This window comes from Labeo rohita, unplaced genomic scaffold (genome assembly GCF_022985175.1).
Source record: "Labeo rohita strain BAU-BD-2019 unplaced genomic scaffold, IGBB_LRoh.1.0 scaffold_366, whole genome shotgun sequence".
NCBI classification, from domain to species: Eukaryota; Metazoa; Chordata; class Actinopteri; order Cypriniformes; family Cyprinidae; genus Labeo; species Labeo rohita.
The window spans coordinates 46098-73316 of NW_026129284.1; the positions used below are offsets into that span (position 1 = coordinate 46098).

At 36.5% G+C, this 27219-nt stretch overlaps 1 protein-coding gene across 1 annotated transcript in view; it reads left to right on the forward strand.

Moving 5' to 3' along the window:
- The window catches only part of slc9a8 (solute carrier family 9 member 8), a 35126-nt gene extending 9932 nt beyond the window's left edge, over window positions 1–25194 (forward strand). The window contains exons 4-16 of the mRNA XM_051103136.1: window positions 154–212; window positions 7472–7555; window positions 9300–9401; window positions 9571–9605; window positions 9693–9836; window positions 18738–18870; window positions 19159–19264; window positions 19356–19472; window positions 19574–19656; window positions 19884–19995; window positions 20240–20460; window positions 24639–24785; window positions 24881–25194. Of these exons, the coding sequence (XP_050959093.1) occupies window positions 154–212; window positions 7472–7555; window positions 9300–9401; window positions 9571–9605; window positions 9693–9836; window positions 18738–18870; window positions 19159–19264; window positions 19356–19472; window positions 19574–19656; window positions 19884–19995; window positions 20240–20460; window positions 24639–24785; window positions 24881–24994 (1457 nt within the window). The 3' untranslated portion in view covers window positions 24995–25194. The remainder of the gene's footprint in view (window positions 1–153; window positions 213–7471; window positions 7556–9299; window positions 9402–9570; window positions 9606–9692; window positions 9837–18737; window positions 18871–19158; window positions 19265–19355; window positions 19473–19573; window positions 19657–19883; window positions 19996–20239; window positions 20461–24638; window positions 24786–24880) is intronic.
- The last annotated feature ends 2025 nt before the right edge of the window (window positions 25195–27219 follow it).

The window sequence follows — 27219 nt, forward strand, 5'->3', positions numbered from 1 at the left end:
CACATACTGTATGAAGTTTCTAGATTGTGTGTTATTTTCAAAAATCACAGTTTTTTAGAACTGTATTTGTTTGCTGTGAATATTTGGCAAGCTAATTACTTCTTCAAAAGGTACCTTTGACAGGGTAGTTGTTATTTGGCTTTTGTTTTTCAGGGATTCTGATGGGAGCGTTCATCAAGATCATCGAGTCGCAGCAGTTGGCCAACTGGAAGGTATGATCCTCTCGTCATCACTATAACCCAAAATTACATATTACATATATTACATATATGCCCTTTCATCATCCAGTCACAAGTTGTTCTTTAGGCCCGGTACCATCTCCTGTGATCACTTGTGGTGGAAATGGATTGGACTGAAATGGAAAGATGGGTTGGGTCGGTTTCTGTTAATCCCATCCACAACGTTATCTTTACAACATAAGGACAAGATTGGTGCATTTGTATAGTTGAATTTGAAAATAGTCAAACATGGATATCCCAATCTGGATAATCTACAAATAAAACCAGACCGCCTGCGGCTGATGGATTTGTAGATTGTAAACTTCTGAGCTAAAATATTGTATTAGCATAGGTACAGCATTTTTGCAGCTAAACAGATATGTCTTTTGTAGAAGAAACACATGTTGTGCTAGATACTGTTCTCCACAACAAACTGCATAAAAACATCAGATCATCAGCATGTTTAACCCGGAGCCCTGTTGTCTCAGACTGAGGTTTTACAATAAACTTTCTTTAGTTAATGTTAGTTTATAGTTCATATGTAACATTAACAATGTACATATCTTTGTTAGTTAATAAAAATACAGCTTAATTGTTAGCTCAGGTAATAATGTAACAAACATATCTCGTAGTAGTAAATATTGAAATTAACATGAAGATCAATCAATGCTTTAGAAGTAAAGTATTATATACAGTGCTGCTTGAAAGTTTGCGAACCCTTTAGAATTGTCTACATTTTTGCATAAATATAACACAAAACTCGACAAAGACCACCCGATCACACAAATGAGACAAAAAGTATTCCTTGTTTATTTACTGAGAAACATGATTCAGTGTTAAATATTTGTGAGTTGCAAAAGTATGTGAATCTACTGAAATGCTTTCAGTATCTGTTGTGACCCTTTTTTGAAGCAATAACTGCAGATAACATATTTTGTAACCGCTGATCAGTTCTGCACAACAGCTTGAAGGAATTTTAGCCCATTCTTCAGTACAGAACACTTGAACCCTGTGATATTGGTGGGTTTCCTCCTATGAACTGCTTGCTTCAGGTCCTTCCACAACATTTCAATTGGATTAAGATCGGGACTTTGACTCAGGCATTCCAGATCATTGACATTGCTCTTCTGTAACCATTTTTTGGTATAATGACTTGTGTGCTTGTGGTCATGTCTTGCTGCATGACCCAGTTTCTTGTAAGATTCAGTTCTCTGACAGATGTCCTGACATTTTCCTTTAGAATTTGCTGGTATAATTCAGAATTCATTGTTCCATGTTTCACCATGTTTCTCATCCATCCACAGAACATTGCTCCAATAGCCCTCTGACTTATCCACGTGATCTTTAGCAAACTGCAGACTGCCAGCAGTGTTTTTTTTTTTTTTTTTTTTTTTTTTTTTTTTTTTTTGAGAGAGAGAGTTGTGGCTTTCTTCTTGCAACTCTGTCATTCATACCATGGTTGTTCATTGTTCTTCTGATGATGGACTCATGAACATTAATATTATCCAGTGTGCAAAAGGCCTTTTATGTGCTTAAAAGTTACCCTGAGGTCCTTTGCAAGTCTTGCTTTGGAGTGATCTTTGTTTGTCGACCACTCCTAGGGAGGGTAATAGTGGTTTTGAATTTCCTCCATTTGTACACAATCTGTCTGACTGTGGATTTGTGGAGGCCAAACTCTTTAAAGATGGTTTTGTAACCTTTTCTAGCTGGATGAGCAACAACAACTCTTTATCTGAGGTTCTCAGAGATCTCCTTTGTTTGTGCCATGATTCACTTCCACAAATGTGATCAGACTTTAACAGATTCCTGTTCTTTAAAACAGGGAATACACTGGAACTTGATAGTCATCCTATTGATTGATAACACATCTGAACAAATGGACTCTAATTTTATTGCAAATATTTATTTATTAGGCACAACCCACACATGTAAACTGTCAGCACTAAGGCAGAATTCTTTTATAATTAATATCCTGTGAAATAATCTGAGAATGATCAAAATCAGGGGAAAAGGATTCTTGACATAGTAGTGAGAAATTGCAACATAGTAATTATTTTATTTTATTTTATATGTGGGCATGTTTTCAGGAGAATTTCCTAAGCATGTTGGACATTTTTAGTTTTGCAAGCAGAGGAAGTCCATGTTCCATGTTCCATACGTCTTTCTCCTCTGTGCTTCCCCCTTCCCTTCCTTTTCTTGCATTTTCACTCTCTTTCTGTCTCACGTTTCGTTCTCTCAGCTTCACAATGTCTTTGTGTCTTTCTCTAGTTCCCGTTTCCTCTCATGCCTGCCTCTGTTTTCTCTTCCTCTCTCCACCTTTTCATCTCTCTCTCTGTTTCAGCCTGTAATTAACATTTTTGTCTGGGATGTGAGGTGATGTCGGGCTCTTGTGAGTACAGAGCTTCCTTTTGTTTCAGGAAGTCTAAAGGTCAAGAGGGCCCCTCAGTTCTCGCTGTGTTTCGGTAACCAGAGACCCTCTCAATGAACGGCTCAACTGGAGCGTGTCACTGCTTTATCCCCCCAAAATGTGCTTCAGTGCTTTTCTGTGTTTGTATCACTGATTCTAGAGATGTGGCATGAGCAGGTGCTTCTAGTCTGCACATAATGTACAAAACTACACATTTTAAAAACTGACTCATTCAGGCAACCGACTAGATGATTTTGAAAATATGTAATTTTGCAAGACCATATGTAATTTTGGGTCATCTGAGCAAAGTCAGGCTCTTTTCCTAGGGCACCGTCACATTAGACGTGTTCTTGTGTTCAGTAAGTGGTGTATGGAGAGAGCTGAGAAACAGAATGGTCTCAAAATGATTTCTTAAAAAGTGAAATTATTTTTATTTTTTATTTTTTCTGTTTTTTTTTTTTGCACTTCTTAAAAGTGCCATCCTCATGGTGTAAGACTCTCAAAAAAAGTGATGCAACCGCCAAAGACTTCCGTCTGTTGTTATCTGTGCTTTACAGGGCATAAATGTACAGGTGCAGCTCTCTTTGGGAGCATTTAATAATGCAAATTGTCTATCAGCTCAAGCACAGCAGACAACAGACACAAGAAAAACACTAAAACTATTTGTTTTTGCCTATCAACTTATTGGTGGTTGGACAGTTGCTGTAGCTGACAATTGTGACCCAGCCCCAGCTGCTAGCTAATAATAGGACCTACATTACCATTACAAATTTTGGGGTCAAGTTTTTAAAATAATTTTAAATAAGTTATCAAAATTTATATTCAAGATAATACTGTTTTCACAGTATTTTTTTTTTTTTTATCAAACCTAGGTAAGCATGGGACACTAAAAAAATGTTAACAACCCCAAACCCTTAAACGATAGTGTACCTCAAATACAGGAAATTATTTCAAAACCCCAAGATATTTGTCCAGTGGTGTTGGTGAGTTTGAATGGAATATATATATATATATATATATATATATATATATATATAAACAAGTCTGATTTTTCCTGACTTTAACATGTTTTTATAAATATTAGGGCTGTCAGTCGATTAATTTTTAATTGAATTAATTACGTGATGTTTCGATTAATTAATCTAATTAATCGCAAATTATTCACACATTTTTTGGCAGAGAAGTTACTCCCAAAAGATCATTTAAAGTCATTGCTGTGTAAAGTATCAAACAGACATCACAAAACGTAGCTTCAGCAAGAATTTATTACACATAAATATTTAGGCTGCAAAAGCCTAATGTAAACTACGGTAAAAAAGATCATTTGAGAAACATCTCAATATTTTTTGTTCATATGATGTAAGTCATTGGTAGCCAAAACAGCTTTGTTACCAACAGTCTTCAAAATACCTTCTTTCATGTTCCACAAAAGATTCGTTCAAACGGCTGATTCATTCAGGAATGATGTAAATGGCTCTCTGAATCATTGGTTTACACGGTTCGTTCAAAATGCAGATTCATTCGGAAACTAAACACCGCTGTGTTGCTCGGAGATGTGCAACAATTCTGCAATGGCTTTAAAGGAATTATTTTGTCTGCAAAATATGATAATATTGTGTTTAAAATCTAATGCAATATCAACTTCTTATTTACTGAACTGTTGTATAAAATCACATTTAAGCTCGTGATAGATCTGGACAAAATCAGCACTCGTGTCATATTGCTCTTACTCACCGTGTAATATTGCGGATCATATGGCAAAAAATATGAGAGAAGAACACATTCAGAGACATTTTTTCACCAATATCTTGAATTTTAGGGCATAACTGCATTTGTGGAGTTGTTGCCCTGTAATATATGAAATATAAGATGATGTACGAATCTGGGGACAGCGCGTTAACTGTGTTAAAATATTTTAATTGCGTTATTTTTTTTTCATAACTAATTAATAAAGTTAACGTGTTAAACTGACAGCCCTTATAAATATGTTTTTTTTTTTTTTTTTTTTTTTTACTTATCAAATTAACCTCTTTCTACTGTCAGGACATAGTAGTAATGTTTCGCTGAAAGAACGTTTGTAAATATTTATTATTATATGTAAAGTAGCCTTTTTTTCAATACTAAAATTTCAATAGTTAGTAGTAATACCAAAAATCCACAGTTCTCAGTACCAGTTTTAGCACTATAGTAAAAACTATTGAAACTGTTGAGCTTTTTAGCTTTTTTTTTTTTTTTTTTCTTTTAACTTTCTGAAAATACAAAATATTAATGATATTAGTAAGTTATTATTAATACTACTAATAACTATACATAAATAAAAAAAATTGTCATGTAGCCTGTTAGTTTGCATTTGCACTCAAAGTTACTGAACACTATTTTGGCACATCAGTTTTTTTTATTTGTTTGTTCCTGTGATTATTAATATCAGTCATCACAATTTCAGATTGGATCCCACATTGAAATATGATTGTCACTCCCGAAATTTTGCAGTGTGTACATGAAGCATGAAAAAAAAAAAAAAAAAACTTCCTTTAGTGTTGCCTTTATAGTTACTGAACTTCTTCACTCAGATATAAATCTCCTAATATAGTCAGTAAACCTGTCTACACTGTACAATCAATTTTGCAAGTGTGCAGAACACATGAGCTCACACTGAACACAAACTCTTTTGACATTTTAAAAATTGTAACTAAAATATTTACTTTAGTACCAAAGTACCGGAACATTTGGCAACACTGTGACAGTGTAATGTCATTCGGTTTAAAAAAATTGAATAAAATGGTACATTTGAGTTAGAACATACTAATGATATTCAGTCATTTCAAAGTTAGTTCCTATTTTGCAAACTAAAAACGGGGAAAGTCTTGGGATGTTTTGTCTCATTCGCAGGAATCAGTGACCATTTTAGCTGAGCTAAAAAAAAAAAAAAAAAAAAAAAAGTGTAAAAAAATTGTATTGATTGATTCAGGCTAACCTCGGAATAGCATGCTGGTTCTTGCCAGCAGCTTGTCCTCCTGAGGCTACGACATGCTGTTGTCTTGTAACTGCTACAGATGGACTCAGTGTACCTTTACCCGTCGGCCCATATGCTCTGAGTTCAGAACTCACATGCAACCACAAGCTTTGACATAACTTCATACATGTGATGTACATGTTTGGCGCCAAAGGAATCAACTGAAAACAACCTTTAGCAAGCCCTAGTCGGCTGCTATAGCGTCTGCTGTCTACATAGGCTGCGACCTCCTAAGGCAACGTACTAACTGAATGGAACCTGTTAAGTCTTTTCTCAAATGTGCCACTTTAATACTGCTCACATGAGAGATTCCACAGAAGAACAAGAACAAGGAATTTTGGTGTTTTTTCACCCAAAAATGAAAATTCTGAAAATGATTTAGTCAGCCTCATTTAGGGGTTGGAGAAAAAATCGATTCTCCGATGCATTGAGATTCTCTCTTCAACGATTCTGAATCGATTCAGAATATTTCAGAGTCGTTTCTGAGCTTGTTTTTTTTTTTTCCCCGCATGTGGCACGTGTGAGCACTAGAGACGTGACAGGCTTCATTGCACAGAATTTGCGCTGTGAGAAGCGGCTTTCACACCGCAAATGCAGAGAGGTGTAGCTCAAGCGCGGCGTGTGTGGCTTGCCCATGCGCTTTGGTCGATGCAGAAACAAGCCATCCTCGCGCTGCGCAAGCAGTTGAAATGAATGGGTTTCATAGCGCAGCGCTTTCTGTGGTCAGTGTGAAAGCTCTGAGAATGCAATATGCATTTCTTTGTGTTAAAAAAAATCTGGCTTGCATAGCTAAAAGTGTTTGCATTCGCAGTGTTCCAGTGAAGATTAATGCTTCTGATTTGAGCTATCTTACAAAGCAACATTTACCATCTGATTGTAACATCGTTGGCGTCAGAAGCTTTCCTAACATGCTTAAAAATGTTGTTGCAGTCCCATCAAAGATACTGAAATGCAGTCAAAAAAATGTTGCATTATCACTGATTGTTGCAACGTGCTGGAGCGCTTGGTTAGCAGCCACCAACCACCAACTTTAGCTCTCATGCAGAGGTTGATATGTTTGTTTTAACACCTACACGGATCCAAATTTCTCTGATATTTTTGGGCTGTTCTCAAGACTGAACCTGTAAATTGTTCACAATTTTTTAAAAAGTAGGTTTCCCCCCCTTATTGATTGCCACCAGTGATGGATCATTGTGGAATTGAAAGAGAATGTGGTGGAGCGAGGCCTCCCTGCACAGGAACTTGAAGATTGAGAGCGTGCAAATGACAAAATGTGGTGCACTGGTGGTTACATGCATGAAGCATGTCTTTGTGCATTTGTGCACACATGCCATCATCACAGAAACACAGTTCTGCTTTGTGCTCAAGTATAATGTATGCATTTACATGCAAACACATCTATATACACGTACAATATGCTCACAAACACTCATTATCTGACTTTGGGAAAGTGTTTTTATTAAACGGAATTAATCCAGAATAAGTCATTCAGACTGCATTACTGTACATGAGCATAAAATACTAAAAAAATAATCTTTATATGTAAAGCTTGAAATCATTTATTAATCATTAATTTAAAATGATAATGTGAAAAGAATTTAAAAAAAAAAAATGAATCTGTTATTAAAAAACAAAAACAAAAAGAACATTTAAGTTAAAAGAAACATAAACATGACAACCAACCTTGACATGCAGTTGACAGTTATTATTAATCATTATCACATTATTAATCATAACACTGTTCAGCTCTATATGAACACTATCCAAAATTAAACACACAATCTGTCTGTTTATTCAAGTACACATGGTCATTTTTCTTTCTTTCTTTCACAGGAAGAAGAGATGTTTCGTCCCAATATGTTTTTCCTATTACTTCTACCGCCAATCATTTTTGAGTCTGGATACTCATTACATAAGGTAAAAAATATTGTAATATTAATAATTTTCAAAAAACAGCCATAAACATGAGAAGAGAGAATCTGAATTCAGTGTGATAGACAGAAGAATAGCAATAAAGCATGTATTTCTATTGCTTTCTTTCTTGCTGCACATAAGAGCAAACATATACTGTAGCTTGACCAGTGCATTTCAGTTCACAACAAATTATTGTTATGAGCCAGTGCTTTTAATGAATCATCCAAAAAGATCCCATCTCAGGTCAGAGTTACTGATTGTCAAATACTAAACTGCAAGTTGTCAATTCATGTTTATTGTACTTAAGGTTTGTAAAACCTATGTCCTTTGTTTGAAGCACTGATATACTAGTAATGGCCTCTAGCTACACTCTCAGGAAAAAAAAAAAGAACAGTTCTGTCACTGGGATGGTATCCTAAGGTACAAAGGCGAAAAGGTACATCTTTGTACCTTACCTACCCCTAAACGGTACATATTAGTACCTTAAAGGAGAAGTCCACTTCCAGAACAACAATTCACATATAATTTACTCACCCCCTTGTCATCCAATATGTTCATGTCTTTCTTTCTTCAGTCATAAAGAAATTGTTTTTTGAGGACAACATTTCAGGATTTTTCTCCATATAATGGACTGATATGGTGCCCTGAGTTTGAACTTCCAAAATGCAGTTTAAATGCGGCTTCAAACGATCACAAATGTGGTTGCAAACAATCCCAGCCGAAGAAGAAGGGTCTTATCTAGCAAAACGATCTGTTATTTTCATTTAAAAAAAAACTATTTAAATACTTTTTACTCTCAAATGCTCGTCTTGTCTTTCTCTCCCTGAACTCTGTGTATTCTGACTCAAGACAGTTAGGGTGTGTTGAAAAACTCCAATCGTATTTTCTCCCTCAACTTCAAAAATCATTTCAAAATCATCCTACATCACTGCAGAAGTACCGACCCAGTCTTTACAAAGTGAACATGCAAAGAAAATTAAACACCCTTAACAAAAAAGGTAAAACAGCGATGGAAGAACATGAGATGGGAGTTTTTCGACATACCCTAACTGTCATGAACCGGAACAAAAACAGAGTTCAGGCAGAGCAAGACAAGATGAGCGTTTGAGATTAAAAAGTATAAAAATTGTATTATTTTTATGAAAATAACCAGTCGTTTCGCTAGATAAGACCCTTCTTCCTCGGCTGGGATCATTTACAACCACATTTGTGATCGTTTGAAGCTGCATTTAAACTGCATTTTGGAAGTTCAAAATCAGGGCACCATATCAGTCCATTATGTGGAGAAAAATGCTAAAATTTTTACCTCAAAAAACATAATTTCTTTATGACTGAAGAAAGAAAAACATGAACATCTTAGATGACAAGGGGGTGAGTACATTGTCTGTAAATTGTTGTTCTGGAAGTGGACTTATGCTTTAAAGGTACATTTTAGTGCATATTGATACGTTAAAGGTACATAAAAGTACTTAAAAAGTACATATTTGTACCTTTTCACTTTTGTACCTTAGGGTAACTGCCCCAGTGACAGAATTTTTTCTTATTTTCTGACAGTCTATGCATGCAGAGTCTCGCTTTTATAGCTTAATTACAGGACTTTGTAGGAGATACTAATTAAATTAAACACTATTAATAGTTTTGTGCTAGTATTAGTTGCCCTCAAGCCATCAACTTTTAAAGTCTGTATTCAGAGATGTACAGTGGTAGTTATATAAACGGATTAATCAATCAAGTTTTTATCCCACAGGGTAATTTCTTCCAAAACATAGGCTCGATCACGTTATTCGCCGTCTTTGGGACAGCGATTTCAGCCTTCATCGTGGGTGGGGGAATCTATTTCCTGGGCCAGGTATCTTCTTACTGTTTGGTTAGGCATCAACTGCTTTTTCCATGTCTTTCCATGTAAACAGACGTATAAGTGGTTTATCTGGTTAGACTAGTTGGCGCACCTTAACAGTTCTTTTGGTATGATTTCTCAATGATTATGACTGGTGTGTTTCCGTGTGTCTTTTCATTAGGCTGATGTTATTTACAAGATGACAATGACAGACAGGTGAGAATTTGCCTTGTGTAGTTTCTGAAACTATTGAGCAAAGTGTTTCAAGAGGCTTAGACGTGTACTTTCATTTTTTCCCTCCAGTTTTGCCTTTGGGTCTCTGATCTCCGCTGTGGATCCAGTTGCCACTATCGCCATATTCAACGCTCTGAACGTGGATCCTGTGCTCAATATGCTGGTGTTTGGAGAGAGCATCCTAAACGACGCAGTGTCCATTGTATTAACAAAGTACGCCAAACTCTCTTTCTGTCTTCCGTAAAATCTTTTAGACAGTTTTACAACCCCTGGTGCTGAAACCAATGTTCAATCTTATCCCCATTCTACACGTTTTCACTGAAATAAAAACAGCTGTGGGCAGAAAAATCAGCTCTGCATCAGCCTCTAAAACCTGCTGGTCTCGAACCAGGACCTATTAAATACTATTATTGGCCATGGGTGGTATAATGTCCTCCACAAAATAAAGCTTGATGACCTCAAAATTGCATGTTCTCGATTCAAATGCAGTCTGGTTCAAGAGCGGTTCGTAGACAATCTCTTTTGAAGTACTACTCTATAGGGTTCTCATAGTAAGGGAAATAAAAGAATTTTAAAATTGTGTTGTCCATGAAAAAGTCATGGAAATAAAAACTTGAGCCATGCGTGTAGAGCCTTGCCCATACAAGCCCTATATACTACAGACGAATAATATGGTAAGACACATCAGTTTCTAATATCAAGCAGCAAATGAGCTGTTTTGTACAGCTAAAAACAAGTGGATGAGACTTGAAACCAGACACATTAAATTAACAAATGGCCCGCTCTTACTGGAAAAATAAAGTGGATAAACAGATGAATCATGTTCTTATTCTTCATAGAGTAATTTGTTCCAAAACATAAACTCCATATTATTTTTTCTGTACATTTGCCAATTTTTTAATTCTAGCTCAAAAAAATTGCCAACTTTGTCAATTAGAATTATATATTTTTTTTGTTAAGTTATTGAGTTGGTAACTATTAGTTTCATTAACTATAGAAAATGGGATTCAATATCTTTATTTCTTTTTTTTTTTACTGTGAAAAATAGACAATGCACTTTTTTTCCATAATGCACTTTATTAAGTCATAAAGCTTATTCATTCATTCTGATTTTGAAGTGAAATCTAATGTGATGGCTTCAGTGTGATATGGAGGCCTGTCAATCATAACAGATGTCATTTACATATATAAATAATATATTTCAAGGAGCAAAAGCAGTACTTAAATGCAGAGTGGTTCAAAAGAGGATTACAGACACTGGCTGAGCAGGAGTTGGTTGCAAATTCTGATATCTCATACATAAACTGGTCACACATTGTACCTCAGCAGGCTTCCATGTAAGTGTGTCGGCACTTTTTCCTTTTCTAGTTTGTGGCCAAGTTGCCGTTGGCCTTGTGGCCTGCAGACATCCTCATTCTGTCAGTTCCACCCTTCTGCTCATTTTCTGTTTCCACGTCCCATGATTTATGACCACGTGAAAGTGCGCTTTACTTCTGTGTGATAAATGCATTAGGATTCAGTCTCTTCATTTTTGAATCTTCTTTCACATGCAGAAATACCCATATTCAATGCTAAAAACTACATATCCTGTAGTTTGGAAATCGGTATCTCTTACTGGCACACTAAAGCAAAATAATTGTTTTTGTAAAGCCTCTCTGTGCCTTTTGCACAGTACTGGATATACAGATGTTCACAAAGACTAAGAATCTGTTTGGTCTTCAGGGCGCCCTGTGTAATAAGGCTTATTCAGAATACTACATTTGATTAGTTTTTGAGAAGTACACAGTTTTCTAGAATGTCATTGTGTGGTGCATTATGTTTGTCTTCTCTGGAACAGCTGAACCCATTCATTAGAAGGATGTGTCCACATACTCTTGGCCGTGTAGTTGATGTAAATGCATGGGTGTTTCTGTAGTCCACTTCATTATTCCCAGCAGGATCAGCAAGAACTTACTTCATTCTCAGATCAGGAGATACTCAAAATATTCATTAAAGGTGACATGATTCTTTTTTTTTTTTTTTTTTTAAATCTGTGTATTCCATACTTTTTTCTTTTAATTTTTATATTTCTGATTTTAAGGCCAGCCAATCATAGTCTTTTACATACAAAAATCATACATTTCAGGTAGCAAAACAGGCTGTTAACTTCTAAGAATCAGGAAATGGGTTGAAAATGTTCATGACATAAATGTGTTTGGTTTTCCAAGCCTTAACTAACATAAGTTCAGTGGCAAACATGATAAAAGCTAAATATATGACGTTTTAAGTGTCTTAACAACCCGTTTGCTTAGTCATTTAGCACTCTATTGTGGAGGTCTAGCCCTTATGAATTATTTACAAGCCCTGTTCTTAAAATAGCCGTTAGATCCATTTACATGACAACATTGTGAGAAATTACAAGAAGTGACTAATGAGTGGAATTGAACACCCTTTAGTTGTCCAAATTCTCTTACTGTGTTTGGACATGTCAAGCTCATTCTAGGTGTTCCAGGAAATATAGTTCCTTCCTAATAACGTGCGGTAACTGAACATATGATACATGTGTCAACACCTTTCCTCCGAGCTGTTGAATGATGGGAGATTATGATTGTGGATTTGGATCAGTGCGGCCAGGCCAATCCTGAATGTGCTGAGCACAACTAAATCAGGTCCATATATAACATGAGCGTTTCTATCTTTATAACCGGCTCATACAGTACGCATGTGTAAATTTTTACAGTGTCACATCTTCCATTAAGCAGTATTTAAAGTAACTTTTGTTTTCTATCAGTCCACTAGGCAATATACACACACATGCAGTGTGTTTTAGCAACACAATTGTATCCAGCTGTCTGGGTGCGTTTGTGAAGAAACTGCTGATTCTAATGGAATATAAAAACCTTATCATTAAATGCTGACCTCACAGGGAGAGGTAATGTGTGAGGAGTCCTTGGCCTTCAGACTGTGACGTCATTGTAATGTTCTTTAGTGTTTTTTTCGATGAGACATTTTGCCCGCATGTTACCTGTATTTGCAAAGATTCACACAGGTGTTCTCAGTATGAATGTGACAGAACATGACAGCTTCATGTATCTAGATAAAGTCATGTTACAAACAAGTTGAACAGGAAGGGTGAGACATGTGATCTACTGTGGCACATACTGAAACTTGTTTATCTTTAGTCTGTCTGTGTGTTTAGACCTTTTTCAGTCTTCATGTGTCCCTTATTGTCTCTTTTATTTAATTTCATTTTATGTAGTTTCATGTCTTTTGTTATTTTTATTGTCTCGTCTTGTCTCTCATCTCTTTTGCTGGCTCATGATGTCTCTTTTTGTTCAGACATATCTCTTCACTTTTCAGATCATCTATCTTCTCCTCTCTTCTTGTCTCTTCCATTCTATTCTTATCTCGCATCATTTTTGTCTTGTAGTCTCTTCTTGACATTTTGTGTTCTCTGTTCACTTCTCATCTTGTCTCTTCCCAGCTTGTCTTGACTCTTCTTGTTTCATTGTTTTCGTCTTGTCTTATGTATCTCTCTTCTGATCAAGTCTCTTATTTTCTTGTCTTTTGTCTCATCTTGTTTCTTATCTTGTCTCTTGTGATTTCAGCTTGTCTCTTTTTCCAAATCATCTGTTTTCTTTTCCCTTTGTGTCTCTTTTTCTTCTCTTCTATTTTAGTCGGCTCACATCTTTGTCTTGTAGTCTGTTCTTTACGTTTCATGTGCTGTGCTTACTCATGATGTTGTCTCTTCCTAGCTTGTCTCTTTTCCCTTATGCTACTCATCTCTTCTTGTTTACTTTTTTTCTTTTTGACTTATGTTTTTTCTCTCTTCTAATCAAGTCTTATTTTCTTGTCTTTTGTCTCGTCTTGTCTCTCATCTCTTTTGCTGGCTCATCATGTCTCTTTTTGTTCAGACATATCTCTCTTCACTTTTCGGATCATCTGTTTTCTCCTCTCTTCTTGTCTCTTCCATTCTATTCTTATCTCGCATCATTTTTGTCTTGTAGTCTCTTCTTGACATTTTGTGTTCTCTGTTCACTTCTCATTTTGTCTCGTCCCAGCTTGTCTCTTGACCCTTTTTGTTTCATTGTTTTCTTCTTGTCTTATGCATCTCTTGTCTCTTCTAATCAAGTCACTTATTTTCTTGTCTTTTGTCTCATCTTGTCTCTTATCCTGTCTCTTGTGATTTCAGCTGGTCTCTCTTCTCTTTCCAAATCATGTTTTCTTTTCCCTTCTTGTCTCTGTTTTCTTCTCTTCTATTCTAGTCGTCTCACGTCTTTGTCTTGTAGTATGTTCTTTACATTCATGTTCTGTGCTCGCTCATCATGTTGTCTCTTCCCAGCTTGTCTCTTTTCCCTTATGATTCTTATCTCTTCGTGTTTAATTTTTTTTTACTTATGTCTCTTCTCTCTTCTAATCAAGTCTTGTTTTCTTGTCTTTTGTCTTGTCTCTTCTGATTTCACCTTGTCTCTTTTCTCTGTCCAAATCATGTTTTCTTTTGTCTCTTCCATTCTAGTCTTGTCTCATGTCGTCTTTGTTTTGTAGTCTCTTCTTGAAGTTTCTTGATCTTTGTTTGCTTCTCATCTTGTCTCTTTTCAGCTAGTCTCTTTTGCCTCACCATCTCATCTCTTCTTGTTTTATTGTTTTAATGTCTCGTCTTGTCTCTTGTCTCTTCTCATCAAGTCTTACTTTCTTGTCTTTTGTCTCATCTCAACTGTTTACTTGACGTTTCTTGTTCTGTAGTCCCTTATCATCTCTTTTCTCTCATTATGTCTATTCTCATCTAGCCTCTTTTTTCTTGTCTTTTGTCCCATGTCTTTACTTGTCTTGCCTCTACTCATCTCTTGTCTCATCATGTCCCTAGTCTCTCTTTTGTGTCTTCTCATCTAGCCTTGTCTCATTTATTCTCTTTTCATACAGTTTGTCTGTTTTTTCCCCATCATATTTATTGCCTCTCGTCTTTCCTAATCTCGTCTTATTTTCTTCTCATCTCATTTTCTCTCTTGTTTTGTCTCTTCTCATCTAGTCTTGTCTCATTTGTTCTCTTCTCATACTGTTTGTCATCTACTTTTGTCCCATCATGTCTCTCGTCTCTCCTCATCTAGTCTCCTCTCAGCTCTGCTTGAGTGTTTCCCGTGGTCATTGTGTGTGTACTATGACTGTCTCCTGAGTGTTGGCTGGTAAAATGATCTCATTCATAATTGATGAGTCTACGGAGCTGCTGTTATCAGCTGTTTGTGTGTTTCCTAGAAAGCAGTAATTCCTCTCTGGGTATAGTTTTACACCCGTGGGCCGAGCTGTCCTGCACAATAAAATGTTTGTTGATCTTTATCATTACCTAGTACAACTTGTATAGATGTATGGCTGATGATGTGTTTTTGATCACATGGTTCTCTGAGCACAATAGTACGTTGTTCCAAATACAATCAGGTTTGCATATGAAGAGTTCAGATGCAAAACCAGCTAAATCTGACGTCTTTCTTTACAAAATGCATTTTTATCAGGCTCAGATGTATAGGTTTCTATGTAAGTACCGTTACTTCTGATTGGGGTGAGGCTGGTATTTTATTGAGTTTGAAGAAAAAGTATTTGATGGACATATAATATGTGTCGAGAGCATTCACTCAGTATCATTATCTCATTTTTGACCGAGATGGCTTTTAGCTGGTTTTGCATCTGAACTCTTCATATACAGTAAATAAGAGTCTAACAGTCTTGTCCCTTGATGATCTTTAGTCCAGCACAAACTCTTCCAAACTGCTTTAAATTACTATTTTTTTCCACATTAGTCTTCACTCCCTACACCATAATGGCAAAGCAAAAAAACAGGTTTTTAACATCTTTGCACATTTATTAAAAAATAAAAAGCCTAAATGATTCCATTGCATAAGTATTTATATTTTTGGGACACTTGAAATGTAGCTCAGGAGCATTCATACAGTTAACCTGTGGCAAATTCATTTGAATGAGTATGATTTGATAAAAAGGTCTAACAGGTAAAAATGCATATAAAAGTAAATACCAGGCCTTTAGGTAAAAAACAAAAAAACCTAACCCTAACACATCAGGGGAAGAGTTCAGAAAATAATTCTGCTGCATTGTAGTTCACAGAAGCATAGAGATTCAGTCTCAGACTCAAGTCAAGTCAAGTCACCTTTATTTATATACCGCCTTTAACAATACAGAATTGTGACAAGGCGGCTGTACAGTATTAAATAGGAAACAGTACATCAACAATGCCAAAGGCAACAGTAAACACTCACTTTTTAGGTAAAGGTAGTTAATCAAAAACAATAAAATAAAATGCAATATTGTGTTAAGAGAAAGTGTCCCCAACTAAGCAAGCCAGAGGCGACAGCGGCAAGGAACCAAAACTCCATCGGTGACAAATGGAGAAAAAACCTTGGGAGAAACCAGGCTCAGTCGGGGGGGCCAGTTCTCCTCTGGCCAAAGTTCCCGTGGTCTTGTGCCGACAGCCGTCTAGGTGATGTGGTCTTCACTGTGGATCCGTCTCTGGGGCTCATCTAGTTGATGTGGACTCCGCTGACATTCAGGGCTGTAGAGGTCGTCTCTAGGTGCTGATCCACCATCTGGGCTGGGTTCGGACTGGATCCGGGGGACTGCAGTGACCATCTGATCTGGATACGGACTGGATCTGGTGGTTAATGTGACCTCGGAATAAGAAAGAAACAGACTAATATTAGCGTAGATGCCATTCTTCTGACGATGCACTGAGTACATCGGGTGTTATGGGAAGTGTTCCCGGTTCTGGTTGACCTATTTAGTGCAGCCTAACAATCCTTTAATCCTTGTGATCGATATGATACCTCTTCATTTACTGCCACGAATTGATGGCAGTCAGATAGATACGATTTGAACCATGCCAATGCACTACCACTAATGCCAACATAATTTTCAAGTCTATTCAAGAGAATGTTGTGGTCAACAGTATCAAACGCAGCACTAAGATCCAGTAGCACTAACAGAGAGATACAACCACGATCGGATGACAAGAGCAGATCATTTGTAACTCTAATAAGAGCAGTCTCAGTACTATGGTACGGTCTAAAACCTGACTGAAAATCCTCACAGATATCATATTTCTGTAGGAAGGAAGATAACTGTGAGGAAACAACCTTTTCTAATATCTTCGACAGAAATGGGAGATTCAAGATAGGTCTGTAATTAGTTAATTCGTTGAGGTCAAGTTGTGTTTTTTTAATTAGAGGCTTAATAGCAGCCAGTTTGAAGGTTTTGGGGACATATCCTAATGACAGTGATGAATTAATAATATTTAGCAGAAGATCTATGAGATCTGGAAGCAAGTCTTTTAGTAGCCTAGATGGAATAGGGTCTAGCATACAAGTTGTTAGTTTAGGTGATTTAACAAGTTTATACAATTCTTCCTGACCTATAGTAGAGAATGAGTTGAATTGTTCCCCAGGAGATCTATAGCGCACTATCTGATGCAAAAACAGATAAGCAAAAACAGACTGTGGGAAACAGGATTCTCTGGTCTGATAAACCTCAGTTCCAAGCATCATGTTTGAGGGAAACCAGGCACTGCTCATCACCTGCACAGTAGCATCCCAAAAGTAAAGTGTTGTGGTAGCAGCCTCATGCTGTTGGACTGTTTTTCAGCGGCAGCGACTGAGGGACTCGTCAGAGTAGAAGAAAAGCTCAGTGCACCAAAACATTGAGCCTTAATGAAAACCCATTCCAGAGCATTCAGAACCTCAGATTGGGCAGAAGGTTCACCTTCCAACAGGACAATGACCCTAAGCACACAGCGAGAGTGGCTTATAGACAACTCTGTGAATGTCCTTGGGTGGCCCAGCCACAGCCTTGGATTGAACCCAATCAAACGTTTTTTTAAGAAATCTGAAAATGTGCACTTGCCCCCATCCAACATCACAGAGCTTGAGAGGTGAAGTGGTGAGGAGAAGAATGGTTAATTGCCAAATGCTGATGTGCAAAGCTTGTCACATCATGCCAAAAAGGCTGTAAAGGTGCTTCAGCTTAATACTGAGTTGAGGCTATGAATACTTATGCAATATACTTATTTCAGTTTATTTATTTTTTCTAAATGTATGAAGTTGTCACAATTCTGTTTTTGCTTTGTTATTGTGTTGTATGGAGTGTATATTGATGTGTGAAAAAAAAAGGATTTTAAAAACAGTTTAACATAAGCCAGCAACATAACAAAACATGAAAAAAAATGAAGGGGTATTTACGTTTACATTTACATTTAGACGTTTAGCAGACACTTTTATCCAAAGCCACTTACAAAAGAGGATGATGGAAGCAATCAAAATCAACAAAAGAGAAATATGTAAGTGTTACGACAAGTCTCAGTTAGCCTAATGTAGTACACATAGCAAAGTGTTTTTTGTTTTTTTTTTGAATGATATAATAAAAAGAAAACATAGAATAGAAAGTAAAAACGCAAGCTAGTGTTAGAGGCCTTTTCAAAGAAAACAAGCAGTAAGTAAATGAATAGAGTATAAGTCTAAAAGGGCAAGTTTTTAGAGAGTGCTAGAGTCAGAGGGTCAAAAAAAAAAAGATGGAAGAGATGTGTTTTTAGCCGATTCTTGAAGATGGATAAGGACTGAGCTGTTCGGATAGAGTTTGGCAGGTCATTCCACCAGAAGGGTAGAATGAATGGAAGAAGAATGTATGGACGAGTGGATTATTTAATACAAAAAAAACAAAAATCTTACCTGTTAATAAATGCAAGTTCTTTTGTTACTGGATGCTTAACATATGACAGTTTGTTTTAAAAGCGTTAACAGCTCATCTGGGTTTGTGGTGGAAGCTGTGTATGTGGTGGTGCCCATGTATGTACAGTACAGTAGGAATGTGATTGTGAGTTTACTGCCCCCTGCTGACCAACTACAAGTTATTTGTCAAAGGTTTGGATAATCAGTGGGCCTGTTAGACCAATAAATAAGTAGAGGTTAGTACAAGATGCACCAGACAGTTCTGGTACCATGTGAATATTGTCTGGATGTACATGTTGCGGGCCTTGATTAAACATTTTGAACAATTCAGTCATATTCTGCTTTCATTTTCAGTCTTTATTGTGTTAGCAGATGTGAGCAGTGGTTGATTTATGTGTTGTTGTTGATATTTCAGTACAGCGGAGGGCTTTGCGGGCTCAGATGTCTCTACGGGCTGGGAAACCTTCATGCAGGCGCTCGGCTACTTCCTGAAGATGTTCTTTGGGTCAGCCGCTTTGGGCACGCTCACTGGTCTCATCTCTGCTATTGTATCCTGATGATTTGAACTCCTAATTACTGCTAATTGATAGTAAGTAAGGTTGTTTAGTAGTTGCAGTATGTTTAGGTCTTGAGTAGGGTTTAGGGATCTTGAATGTTATAGAGCAGAATTAGTAAATATACTAATAAACAGACGATATTCTAGTACTATGCATGGTAATAAACGTCTAGGTAATAGTGAATACATGTTCCCTGATCTAGTGTTACCGTTTCAATTTTTACTTTTATGTCTTCCACTGAATTCCTGTGAGATTATATTTCTGAACGAGAGAATACAGGTTTTAAAACACTTTGACCTGAGGAAGACTCCGTCACTGGAGTTTGGGATGATGATTATATTTGCATACCTGCCGTATGGTCTTGCTGAGGGCATCAAACTCTCCGGTGAGTTTCAACTGTATAATACAGTTTTATTGGTCAAATGTTGTGATTTCAGCACCAAAATTAATCAGAATTGATGTCTTTCTGTTTGTAGGTATCATGGCCATTCTGTTCTCCGGTATTGTCATGTCTCATTATACTCATCATAATTTATCGCCAGTCACCCAGATTCTCATGCAGCAGACTCTACGAACCGTGGCCTTCATGTGCGGTGAGTGTTCCTCACACAAAGCTCACAAACCTGCTGCTTCACAGAGGAGATTTGCTGTTAACTTGAACCTTATTCTTCTCATTTGTATTTTGATTCCACAGAAACATGTGTGTTCGCATTCCTGGGGTTGTCTATCTTCAGTTTCCCTCACAAGTTCGAGCTGTCTTTTGTCATCTGGTGTATAGTACGTGTCGCCAAAGTGCTTGTTTTCACTTGTTATTCATTACTCTTTCCGCTCTTTAGCATCTGATAAAACATGAATGCGTGCTGAACGTGCGATACGTCACTAACTCTTTGGAATTTTATCAGATGTCACTTAAGCAAGACAAGTTGATGATTAGAATGTACGTCATGTTTTAAATCAAAATTCAGAATTCAGAAAATTCAGTGGTTTGGATTTTTTTGTCACAGGTTCTGGTTCTTGTGGGTCGGGCTGTGAATATCTTCCCCCTCTCTTTTCTGCTTAACTTCTTCAGAGATCATAAAATCACACCCAAAATGATGTTCATCATGTGGTTCAGTGGTAAGAAGACCCAAAAGCTGATTCATTTTAATTACCATGTGGTTTAAAGGAATGAAGTGAGATAGAGCAACTGGTTACTATTCATTCAACATTTTAAATTACATTTTAGTTCTTTTGGTGGTTCATGAATAAATTGTACATTTTTTGAAATACAGATATTCCTCATAGTCATAAAATGATTATGAGTTTATGAAACTGTATGTGTAATTCAGTCTAAGCACGTGTTCTATGCCGATGCGCTCAGGTCTGCGGGGTGCGATCCCCTATGCCCTCAGTCTTCATCTGGGTCTGGAGCCCATAGAGAAGAGGCAGCTGATCGGCACCACCACCATAGTCATCGTGCTCTTCACCATCCTGCTGCTGGGAGGCGGAACCATGCCCCTCATTCGCATCATGGACATTGAGGAGAGCCAATCACGGCGCAAGAACAAAAAAGACGTCAATTTGAGCAAAACTGAGAAAATGGTGAGAGAACTGTTTTTTCTTTTTCTTTTTCTTTTCTTTTCTTTTCTTTTCTTTTCTTTTCTTTTCTTTTCTTTTCTTTTCTTTTCATGTAAAACAGACCTTTCAAAACATTTTGTAACCTCAGATTTCATAGTTTAACGTGTGTATCGGGTGTGAATGTACACTCATATGGCAAGCCGTTTTAGCTTAAAATATTCCCAGCATTATTCGTCATAATTGGATTTTTACTATTGAAGGAACACTCCACTTTTTTTGAAAATAGGCTCATTGTCCAACTAGAGAGCTCTGCAATTTCAGAGCTCTGCAACTAAACATCTTTAATGTGTTTTTTTTTTTACTAGAAAAAAATACATTTTAGATTTAAATGAAAGCTTTCTCTAATTGGAATTTGTTTTAGTAAAATTTGAAATAGAGAGCTTTCTAATTGTAATTGTTACTAGTAAGAATTCAGTTGTAGAGTTTTCTAATTGTAATACTAGTAAAAATTAATTGTAATTAAAAATACTGTAATTAAAAATGAATGGAAGTCAATGGAGACATGACTAGTAAAAGTTGGAATTGGGTCATTCCAGCTGGAATCATCAAATGGTCCCCACCTGACCCCCTCAGATTTGTCTGAAAAAAATCTATGTGATGGGTAATATGCCCAATAGATCATGTACAAAATTTCAGATCTCTACTGTGCGTACTTTTTTCACAAAAAATCTGTAAAAAAGTTTGTTTTTTACCCCGTTTTGGCATCACTGTCTGAGTGACCATGCTCAGACTAAAATATCTCCAGAACTATTTGTGTCAGGTCCATGAAATTTTCTGGGCTAATTACAACTCACAGCATTGTTACTGAATTTACGCCTGAATGCTGGCTCTCTACTTTTCTTTGAAACTATTACTTTAAGGGTTTTCAGATGTCCACAGAAACCTCAATCTTCAATGTATAAGCATCAAACTTGGTAAATGGTCTGATATGTACCATGTCTTTCACATCCTTTGACATCAGACAATAGAGTCTTATGGATGTTGAGATATTAAGGTCCAAAAATGGAAAAAAAATGATTTACACCAATGTTCAGAGCAATATTTCCCATGAATGACACCAGGTATGAACATGAAACTTTTTTTTTTTTGAAAGAGCATGTTCTTATTGATAAAATATGAAAAAATTGGGATGGGGTTTTGCCTCATTTTTCTGTAATAATTTTTAAAAAAATCATTGTTGTGTGACATTGACAACTACTGTAGTAGCAGCTATTTTGAACTCATATGCCTAAATTAATGCTATAATGCAGCATTCCATTGTGCTTGGGACTCGGGGAAATCCGACCTCCACCTCGGGAAAGTGCAATGGAACGGCCACTTAAGTTGGGGTTTCGAAACACACACTCGGGCCAGTTCAGTGCAGACCGAGTCGGTTGGAATTATCCATAGGCATCCATATTTTTGCCAACTGTTACAATAGAACGCATTTACGACGGACATGGGGAGAACTAACTCGGATTCACCGACTACCGACATTCAATGGAATGCAACATAAGTACCTAATCTTGATGTTCCACCCAGTCCAGTGAATAATACATCCATTTTCATTGAGAAAGGAGGGCAGTATTGATTAGAAATAATAATATTCAGGTGGTATGAGATCTAGCATCAATCAATCAATCAGTCAATAAGTCAACAATGATCAATTTTGAGGTCAGTTGAGTATCAGGAACACCAGGATTCCATGTCAACTTTGAGGTTGACCCAGTTGAACAAGGCCTTCACATCACAGATATGGCCCCAGGACAATATGTTACTTGTGCGTATGACCGACAATGGTGGGTTGGTATCATCAGAGATGTCTCTGACACAGAGCAAGACATTCAAGTGCTTTTTTTGCATCCCCATGGCCCAGCTAGAGGCTACTTTTGGCCAAAAAGGGAAGATGTCTGTTGGGTGCCTCTCCAGCACATCATAAAAAAATCATTACAGAAAAATGAGGCAAAACCCCATCCTAATTTTTTTTATATTTTATCAATAACAATATGCTCTTTCAAAAAAACAAGTTTTATGTTCACACCTAGTGTCATTCATGGGAAATATTGCTCTGAACATTGGTGTAAATGAGTTTTTTTTTCCATTTTTGGACCTTAATATCTCAACATCCATTAGACTCTATTGTCTGATATCAAAGGATGTGAAAGACATGGTACATATCAGACCATTTACCAAGTTTGATGCTTATACATTGAAAATTGAGGTTTCTATGGACATCTGAAAACCCTTAAAAGTAATAGTTTCAAAGAAAAGTAGAGGGCCAGCATTCAGGCGTAAATTCAGTAACAATGCTGTGAGTTGTAATTCATGCAGTTCTGGACTAGGACTCTCAGCCCAGAAAATTTCATGGACCTGGCACAACTAGTTCTGGAGATATTTTAGTCTGAACATGGTCACTCAGACAGTGATGCCAAAACGGGGTAAAAAACAAACTTTTTTACAGATTTTTTGTGAAAAAAGTACGCACAGTAGAGATCTGAAATTTTGTATATGATCTATTGGGCATATTACCCATCACATAGATTTTTTTCAGACAAATCTGAGGGGGTCAGGTGGGGAACTTTTCCAAAATTTGATGATTCCAGCTGGAATGACCCAATTGTTATTAGTAAGAATTTAAGTTATAATTTAACCTCTCTAATTGAAATTTTTTACTTGTAAAAACTGAATTGTAGAGCTCTGTAATTAAATTCTTACTAGTAAAAATGCAATTGCGACGAGTGACGCTGGGAATATTTTAAGCTAAAAGGGCTTGCCATAAACTCATTCAGTTTGTCATTTGTGAACCCAAAAAGGTCTTTATTTACAAAATAACAAGCAACACAAAAACTGGGTGAAATACAAGGGCCCAGATCTCAGTCAACAGGGCTGGAAAACAAAAGGCCTGTAGTAAAACTGCAAAAACTACAACAGAACTACAACTTCTGGAAAATGGACCCTTCATGAACGGGCTAAACTAGCAAAACTATCAACAGGCTTTAGACGGGATCAAAAGTATGTTGTCTGTGGCTGGATGTACTCGCTTGTTAAATTGAAAATTAGTTGAAAATGAATAAAGTTGGACACTTTCTGCTCACTATGTATATACTTTTTAATGTCAAACGCTCGTCTTGTTTTACTCTGCCTAAACTAGGTTTTGTTCCAGTTCATGACAGTTAGAGTACGTCGAAAAAGTCCCATCTCATGTTTTCCCTCAACTCCAAAATCATCCTTTTTTTTTTTTTTTTTTTCCTTTTTTGTTAAGGGTGTTTGATCTTCTTTGCATGTTCACTTTGCAAAGACTGTGTCAGTACTTCTGCAGCGATGTAGGATGATTTTGAAATGATTTTTGAAGTTGAGGGAGAAAATACAATTGGAGTTTTTCGACATACACTAACTGTCTTGAGCCAGAATAAACTGAGTTCTGAGTTCACAGAGAGAAAGACAAGACGAGCGTTTGAGATTAAAAAGTATTTGAATTGTATTTTTTTAAATGAAAATAACTGATTGTTTTGCTAGATAAGACCCTTCTTCCTTGGCTGGATTCGTTTACAACCAATACGTATCCAATGATGTTGTGTGTGGCATAAATCCCCACTTCTTGGTGCTGGCTTTGTCATTGATAGTGTCAAAATTCAGTATCATCTGTTTGCCTGAAAAAAAACAAAAAACAAATGGGTTGGGTGTTTCTGCACTCCATTTATGCATGGTTGGGAGCAGGAGTCCATGCAATTGCAGAATAACATCTCTGGTTACGCATGTAACCCCCGCCAGCAAGACCAGTGTCTGAAGCATGTGTAAAACTTCTCTAATCCAGTTGGACCATGTAGGCCGAAATAGGCCGAAGCCATAGCGAGGCGACGCAGCGTCTCGTTCCCTCTCGGGAACCACGGTTGCATGCCTAACCTGAGACATTACACTTCCAGGGAACTTGCGCCGCGGTCTCTAGAGGACACTATGGGGAATGCATGCCTGTCCACCTGGTTAGAGAGCACTAAGGCTGCTCACATAGCTTGTTTAGTTTCAGATGAAAGAAGCACACCACCCCAAGTTTAAAAACACAGCTACCCTGGGCAAGTTGAGATGAACTAGTGAGATCACTACTGTAAGATAAAGGTTTTGGAACAGAGAAAACGTGCCTTACTCTCTCTCGCTCTCTTTTTCAGGGTAACGCCATTGAATCAGAGCATTTGTCAGAGCTGACGGAGGAAGAGTATGAAGCTCAGATTTTTCAGAGGCAGGATTTGAAGGGTTTCCTGTGGCTTGATGCCAAATATCTGAACCCTTTCTTCACCCGTAGACTCACACAAGAGGTGAGACTTCTCATAACCTTTATACAGATCAGTCCAGTTATATGGAAAAAAAAAAAATAGGATTTGTTATCTGTCATTCTTCCTTCCTCGCTAAGGACCTGCTGCATGGGCGGATCCAAATGAAGACACTTACTAATAAGTGGTATGAGGAGGTGCGTCAGGGTCCGTCCGGCTCTGAGGATGAGGACGATGAGGCAGAACTGCTCTGAGACAATCATGTGAGGAAAACTTGGATGAGCTGTTCTCACATCATGTGACATGAAGTATACGGACTGTACAGCACTACGATGGATTCGCGCAGAGCTCCATAACTGGAGTGCTTCACAGCTAAATGAGGAAACAAACAGGAATTTGTGGTACAAAGAGCCTGGGTTTGTTTCTGGTACTAATCAGACTCTAGAAGGAAAAACTGATGAAGCCTGAAGAGAAATTGAGGCAGAAAGCAAACAAATAAACAGCAATATTGGACACCTTTCTGTCGTTTTTTTGAATAGGCTGCAGCACCATAATGTAACACATGCTACCTTTTTTGGGGGGTTTGGTTTCACATACAGGGAAATGACACCAATGAATGTTTGTGTCTGGAATTAATTTAACAAACGTAACCTATTTTCTTTTCATGAAATATTTATTTGTGGTGTTGTCTTTATAAATGGAAGTAAAAAAGTATTTTATAATGTTTCTCGACACTGTATTTTATATCAGACTTGAGTTTATAATTAATTCTAATGAAACTGTGATTGAAGGAATTATATCTGTGCATAATTAACGTGTTGTATGCACAAAGCTGCAGTGGGAAAGTGGTGTAAAAAACAAATGTGAATAAATGCTGAATTCCAGTAACTTGCTGCCCAGTCCCTTTATACATTTGCTCTACAACAGACATTGATTTTAAGTCAATGAAAATAAATGATATTGAAAATAACATCGATCCTGTAAACAATTTATTTATGAATATTAAAAACAGTTGTACTTATTATACAGACGAGCAATTCAATATAACTTTCCAATCAGAACGTAATATATCAATTACCCCCTTTAATAGTAGAAGTTTATATGCCAACTTCCAAAGTATTATAGAATATTTGAGACAATTTAAGAATTACTTCATTATCATAGCAATATCGGAGACTTGGATTAATACTGAGAAAGGTGTGGATTTTGTGATTGATGGTTAAATTATAAAAATAGAATGAATAGAAGTGGAGGAGGAGTGATGATATATGTGGACAACAGAATGAAGTATAAGGTGGTGGAGAACATGACAGAAGTCGTTGATGATTTGTTGGAATGTATTACTGTTAAAATCTGTATGGAAAGGACAAAAAATATTATAGTGAGTTGTATATATAGAACTCCTGGTTCAAATATTGCAATATTTAATGTGTGGATAGAAAAAATGTTTACAAAAGTAATACAAAAGACCATGTTTATATGTGGAGATTTTAACATCGATTTACTGATTCCAAAAATGCATAAAAGGACAGAAGATTTCATAAATATAATGTATAGTGTGGGTTTATATCCAACAATCACCAGACCAAGTAGAATCACATGTCATAGTGCTACATTGATAGGCAATATATTTACAAATATTATGGAGAATAACATAGAAAGTGGCTTTTTATATAGTGATATTAGTGATCATTTACCTGTTTTTATTGTCTATCACTGTAAGCATAGGAATCTTAAAGAAAAAAGTAAGTTCAAGTATAAAAGAATAAGATCCTTAGAAAAAAATAAATGCATTTAAGAAGGAATTACTTAGACAAATTTGGAAAATAGTATATGAAGAAGATGATATTGATAAAGCATATAATGGATTTTTAAAGATTTTTACATCATTGTATGAAAAAATTGTCCTGTTAAACAATACATTGATACAAAAGGGCAAAGAAATAGTCCATGGATTATGAAGGGTTTATTAAATGCTTGCAAGAAGAAAATTACACTTTACAGACAATTTATCAACTCTCGTACTCCAGAAGCAGAGAATAAATATAAAAAGTATAAAAATAAATTAATTAATATTATGAGAATATGTAAGAAGGAATACTACAATAAAAAATTAGATTATAATAAAAATAATATGAAAGGTTTATGTAATGTATTAAATAATATTATTAGAAATGGAGTTGAGAATAATATATGTTACCCAGAGTATTATATTGATAATGACAGCATAATAAATAATAGGGAAGATGTGGTTAATGGATTCAGTAAATTCTTTGTAAACGTGAGACCAGATTTGGTAAAAACAATAGATGACTCAGAAACAATAGAAGAGGTGGATGATCTTTTGGATCGAAATCCAAGCTCTGTTTTTCTTAGAGCAGTGGATCGAGAGGAGATAACAGATATTGTAAGAAAATGTAAAAGTAAATCCTCTCTTGAGTGGAATAATATTGATATGATTATAATAAAGTTATTGAAG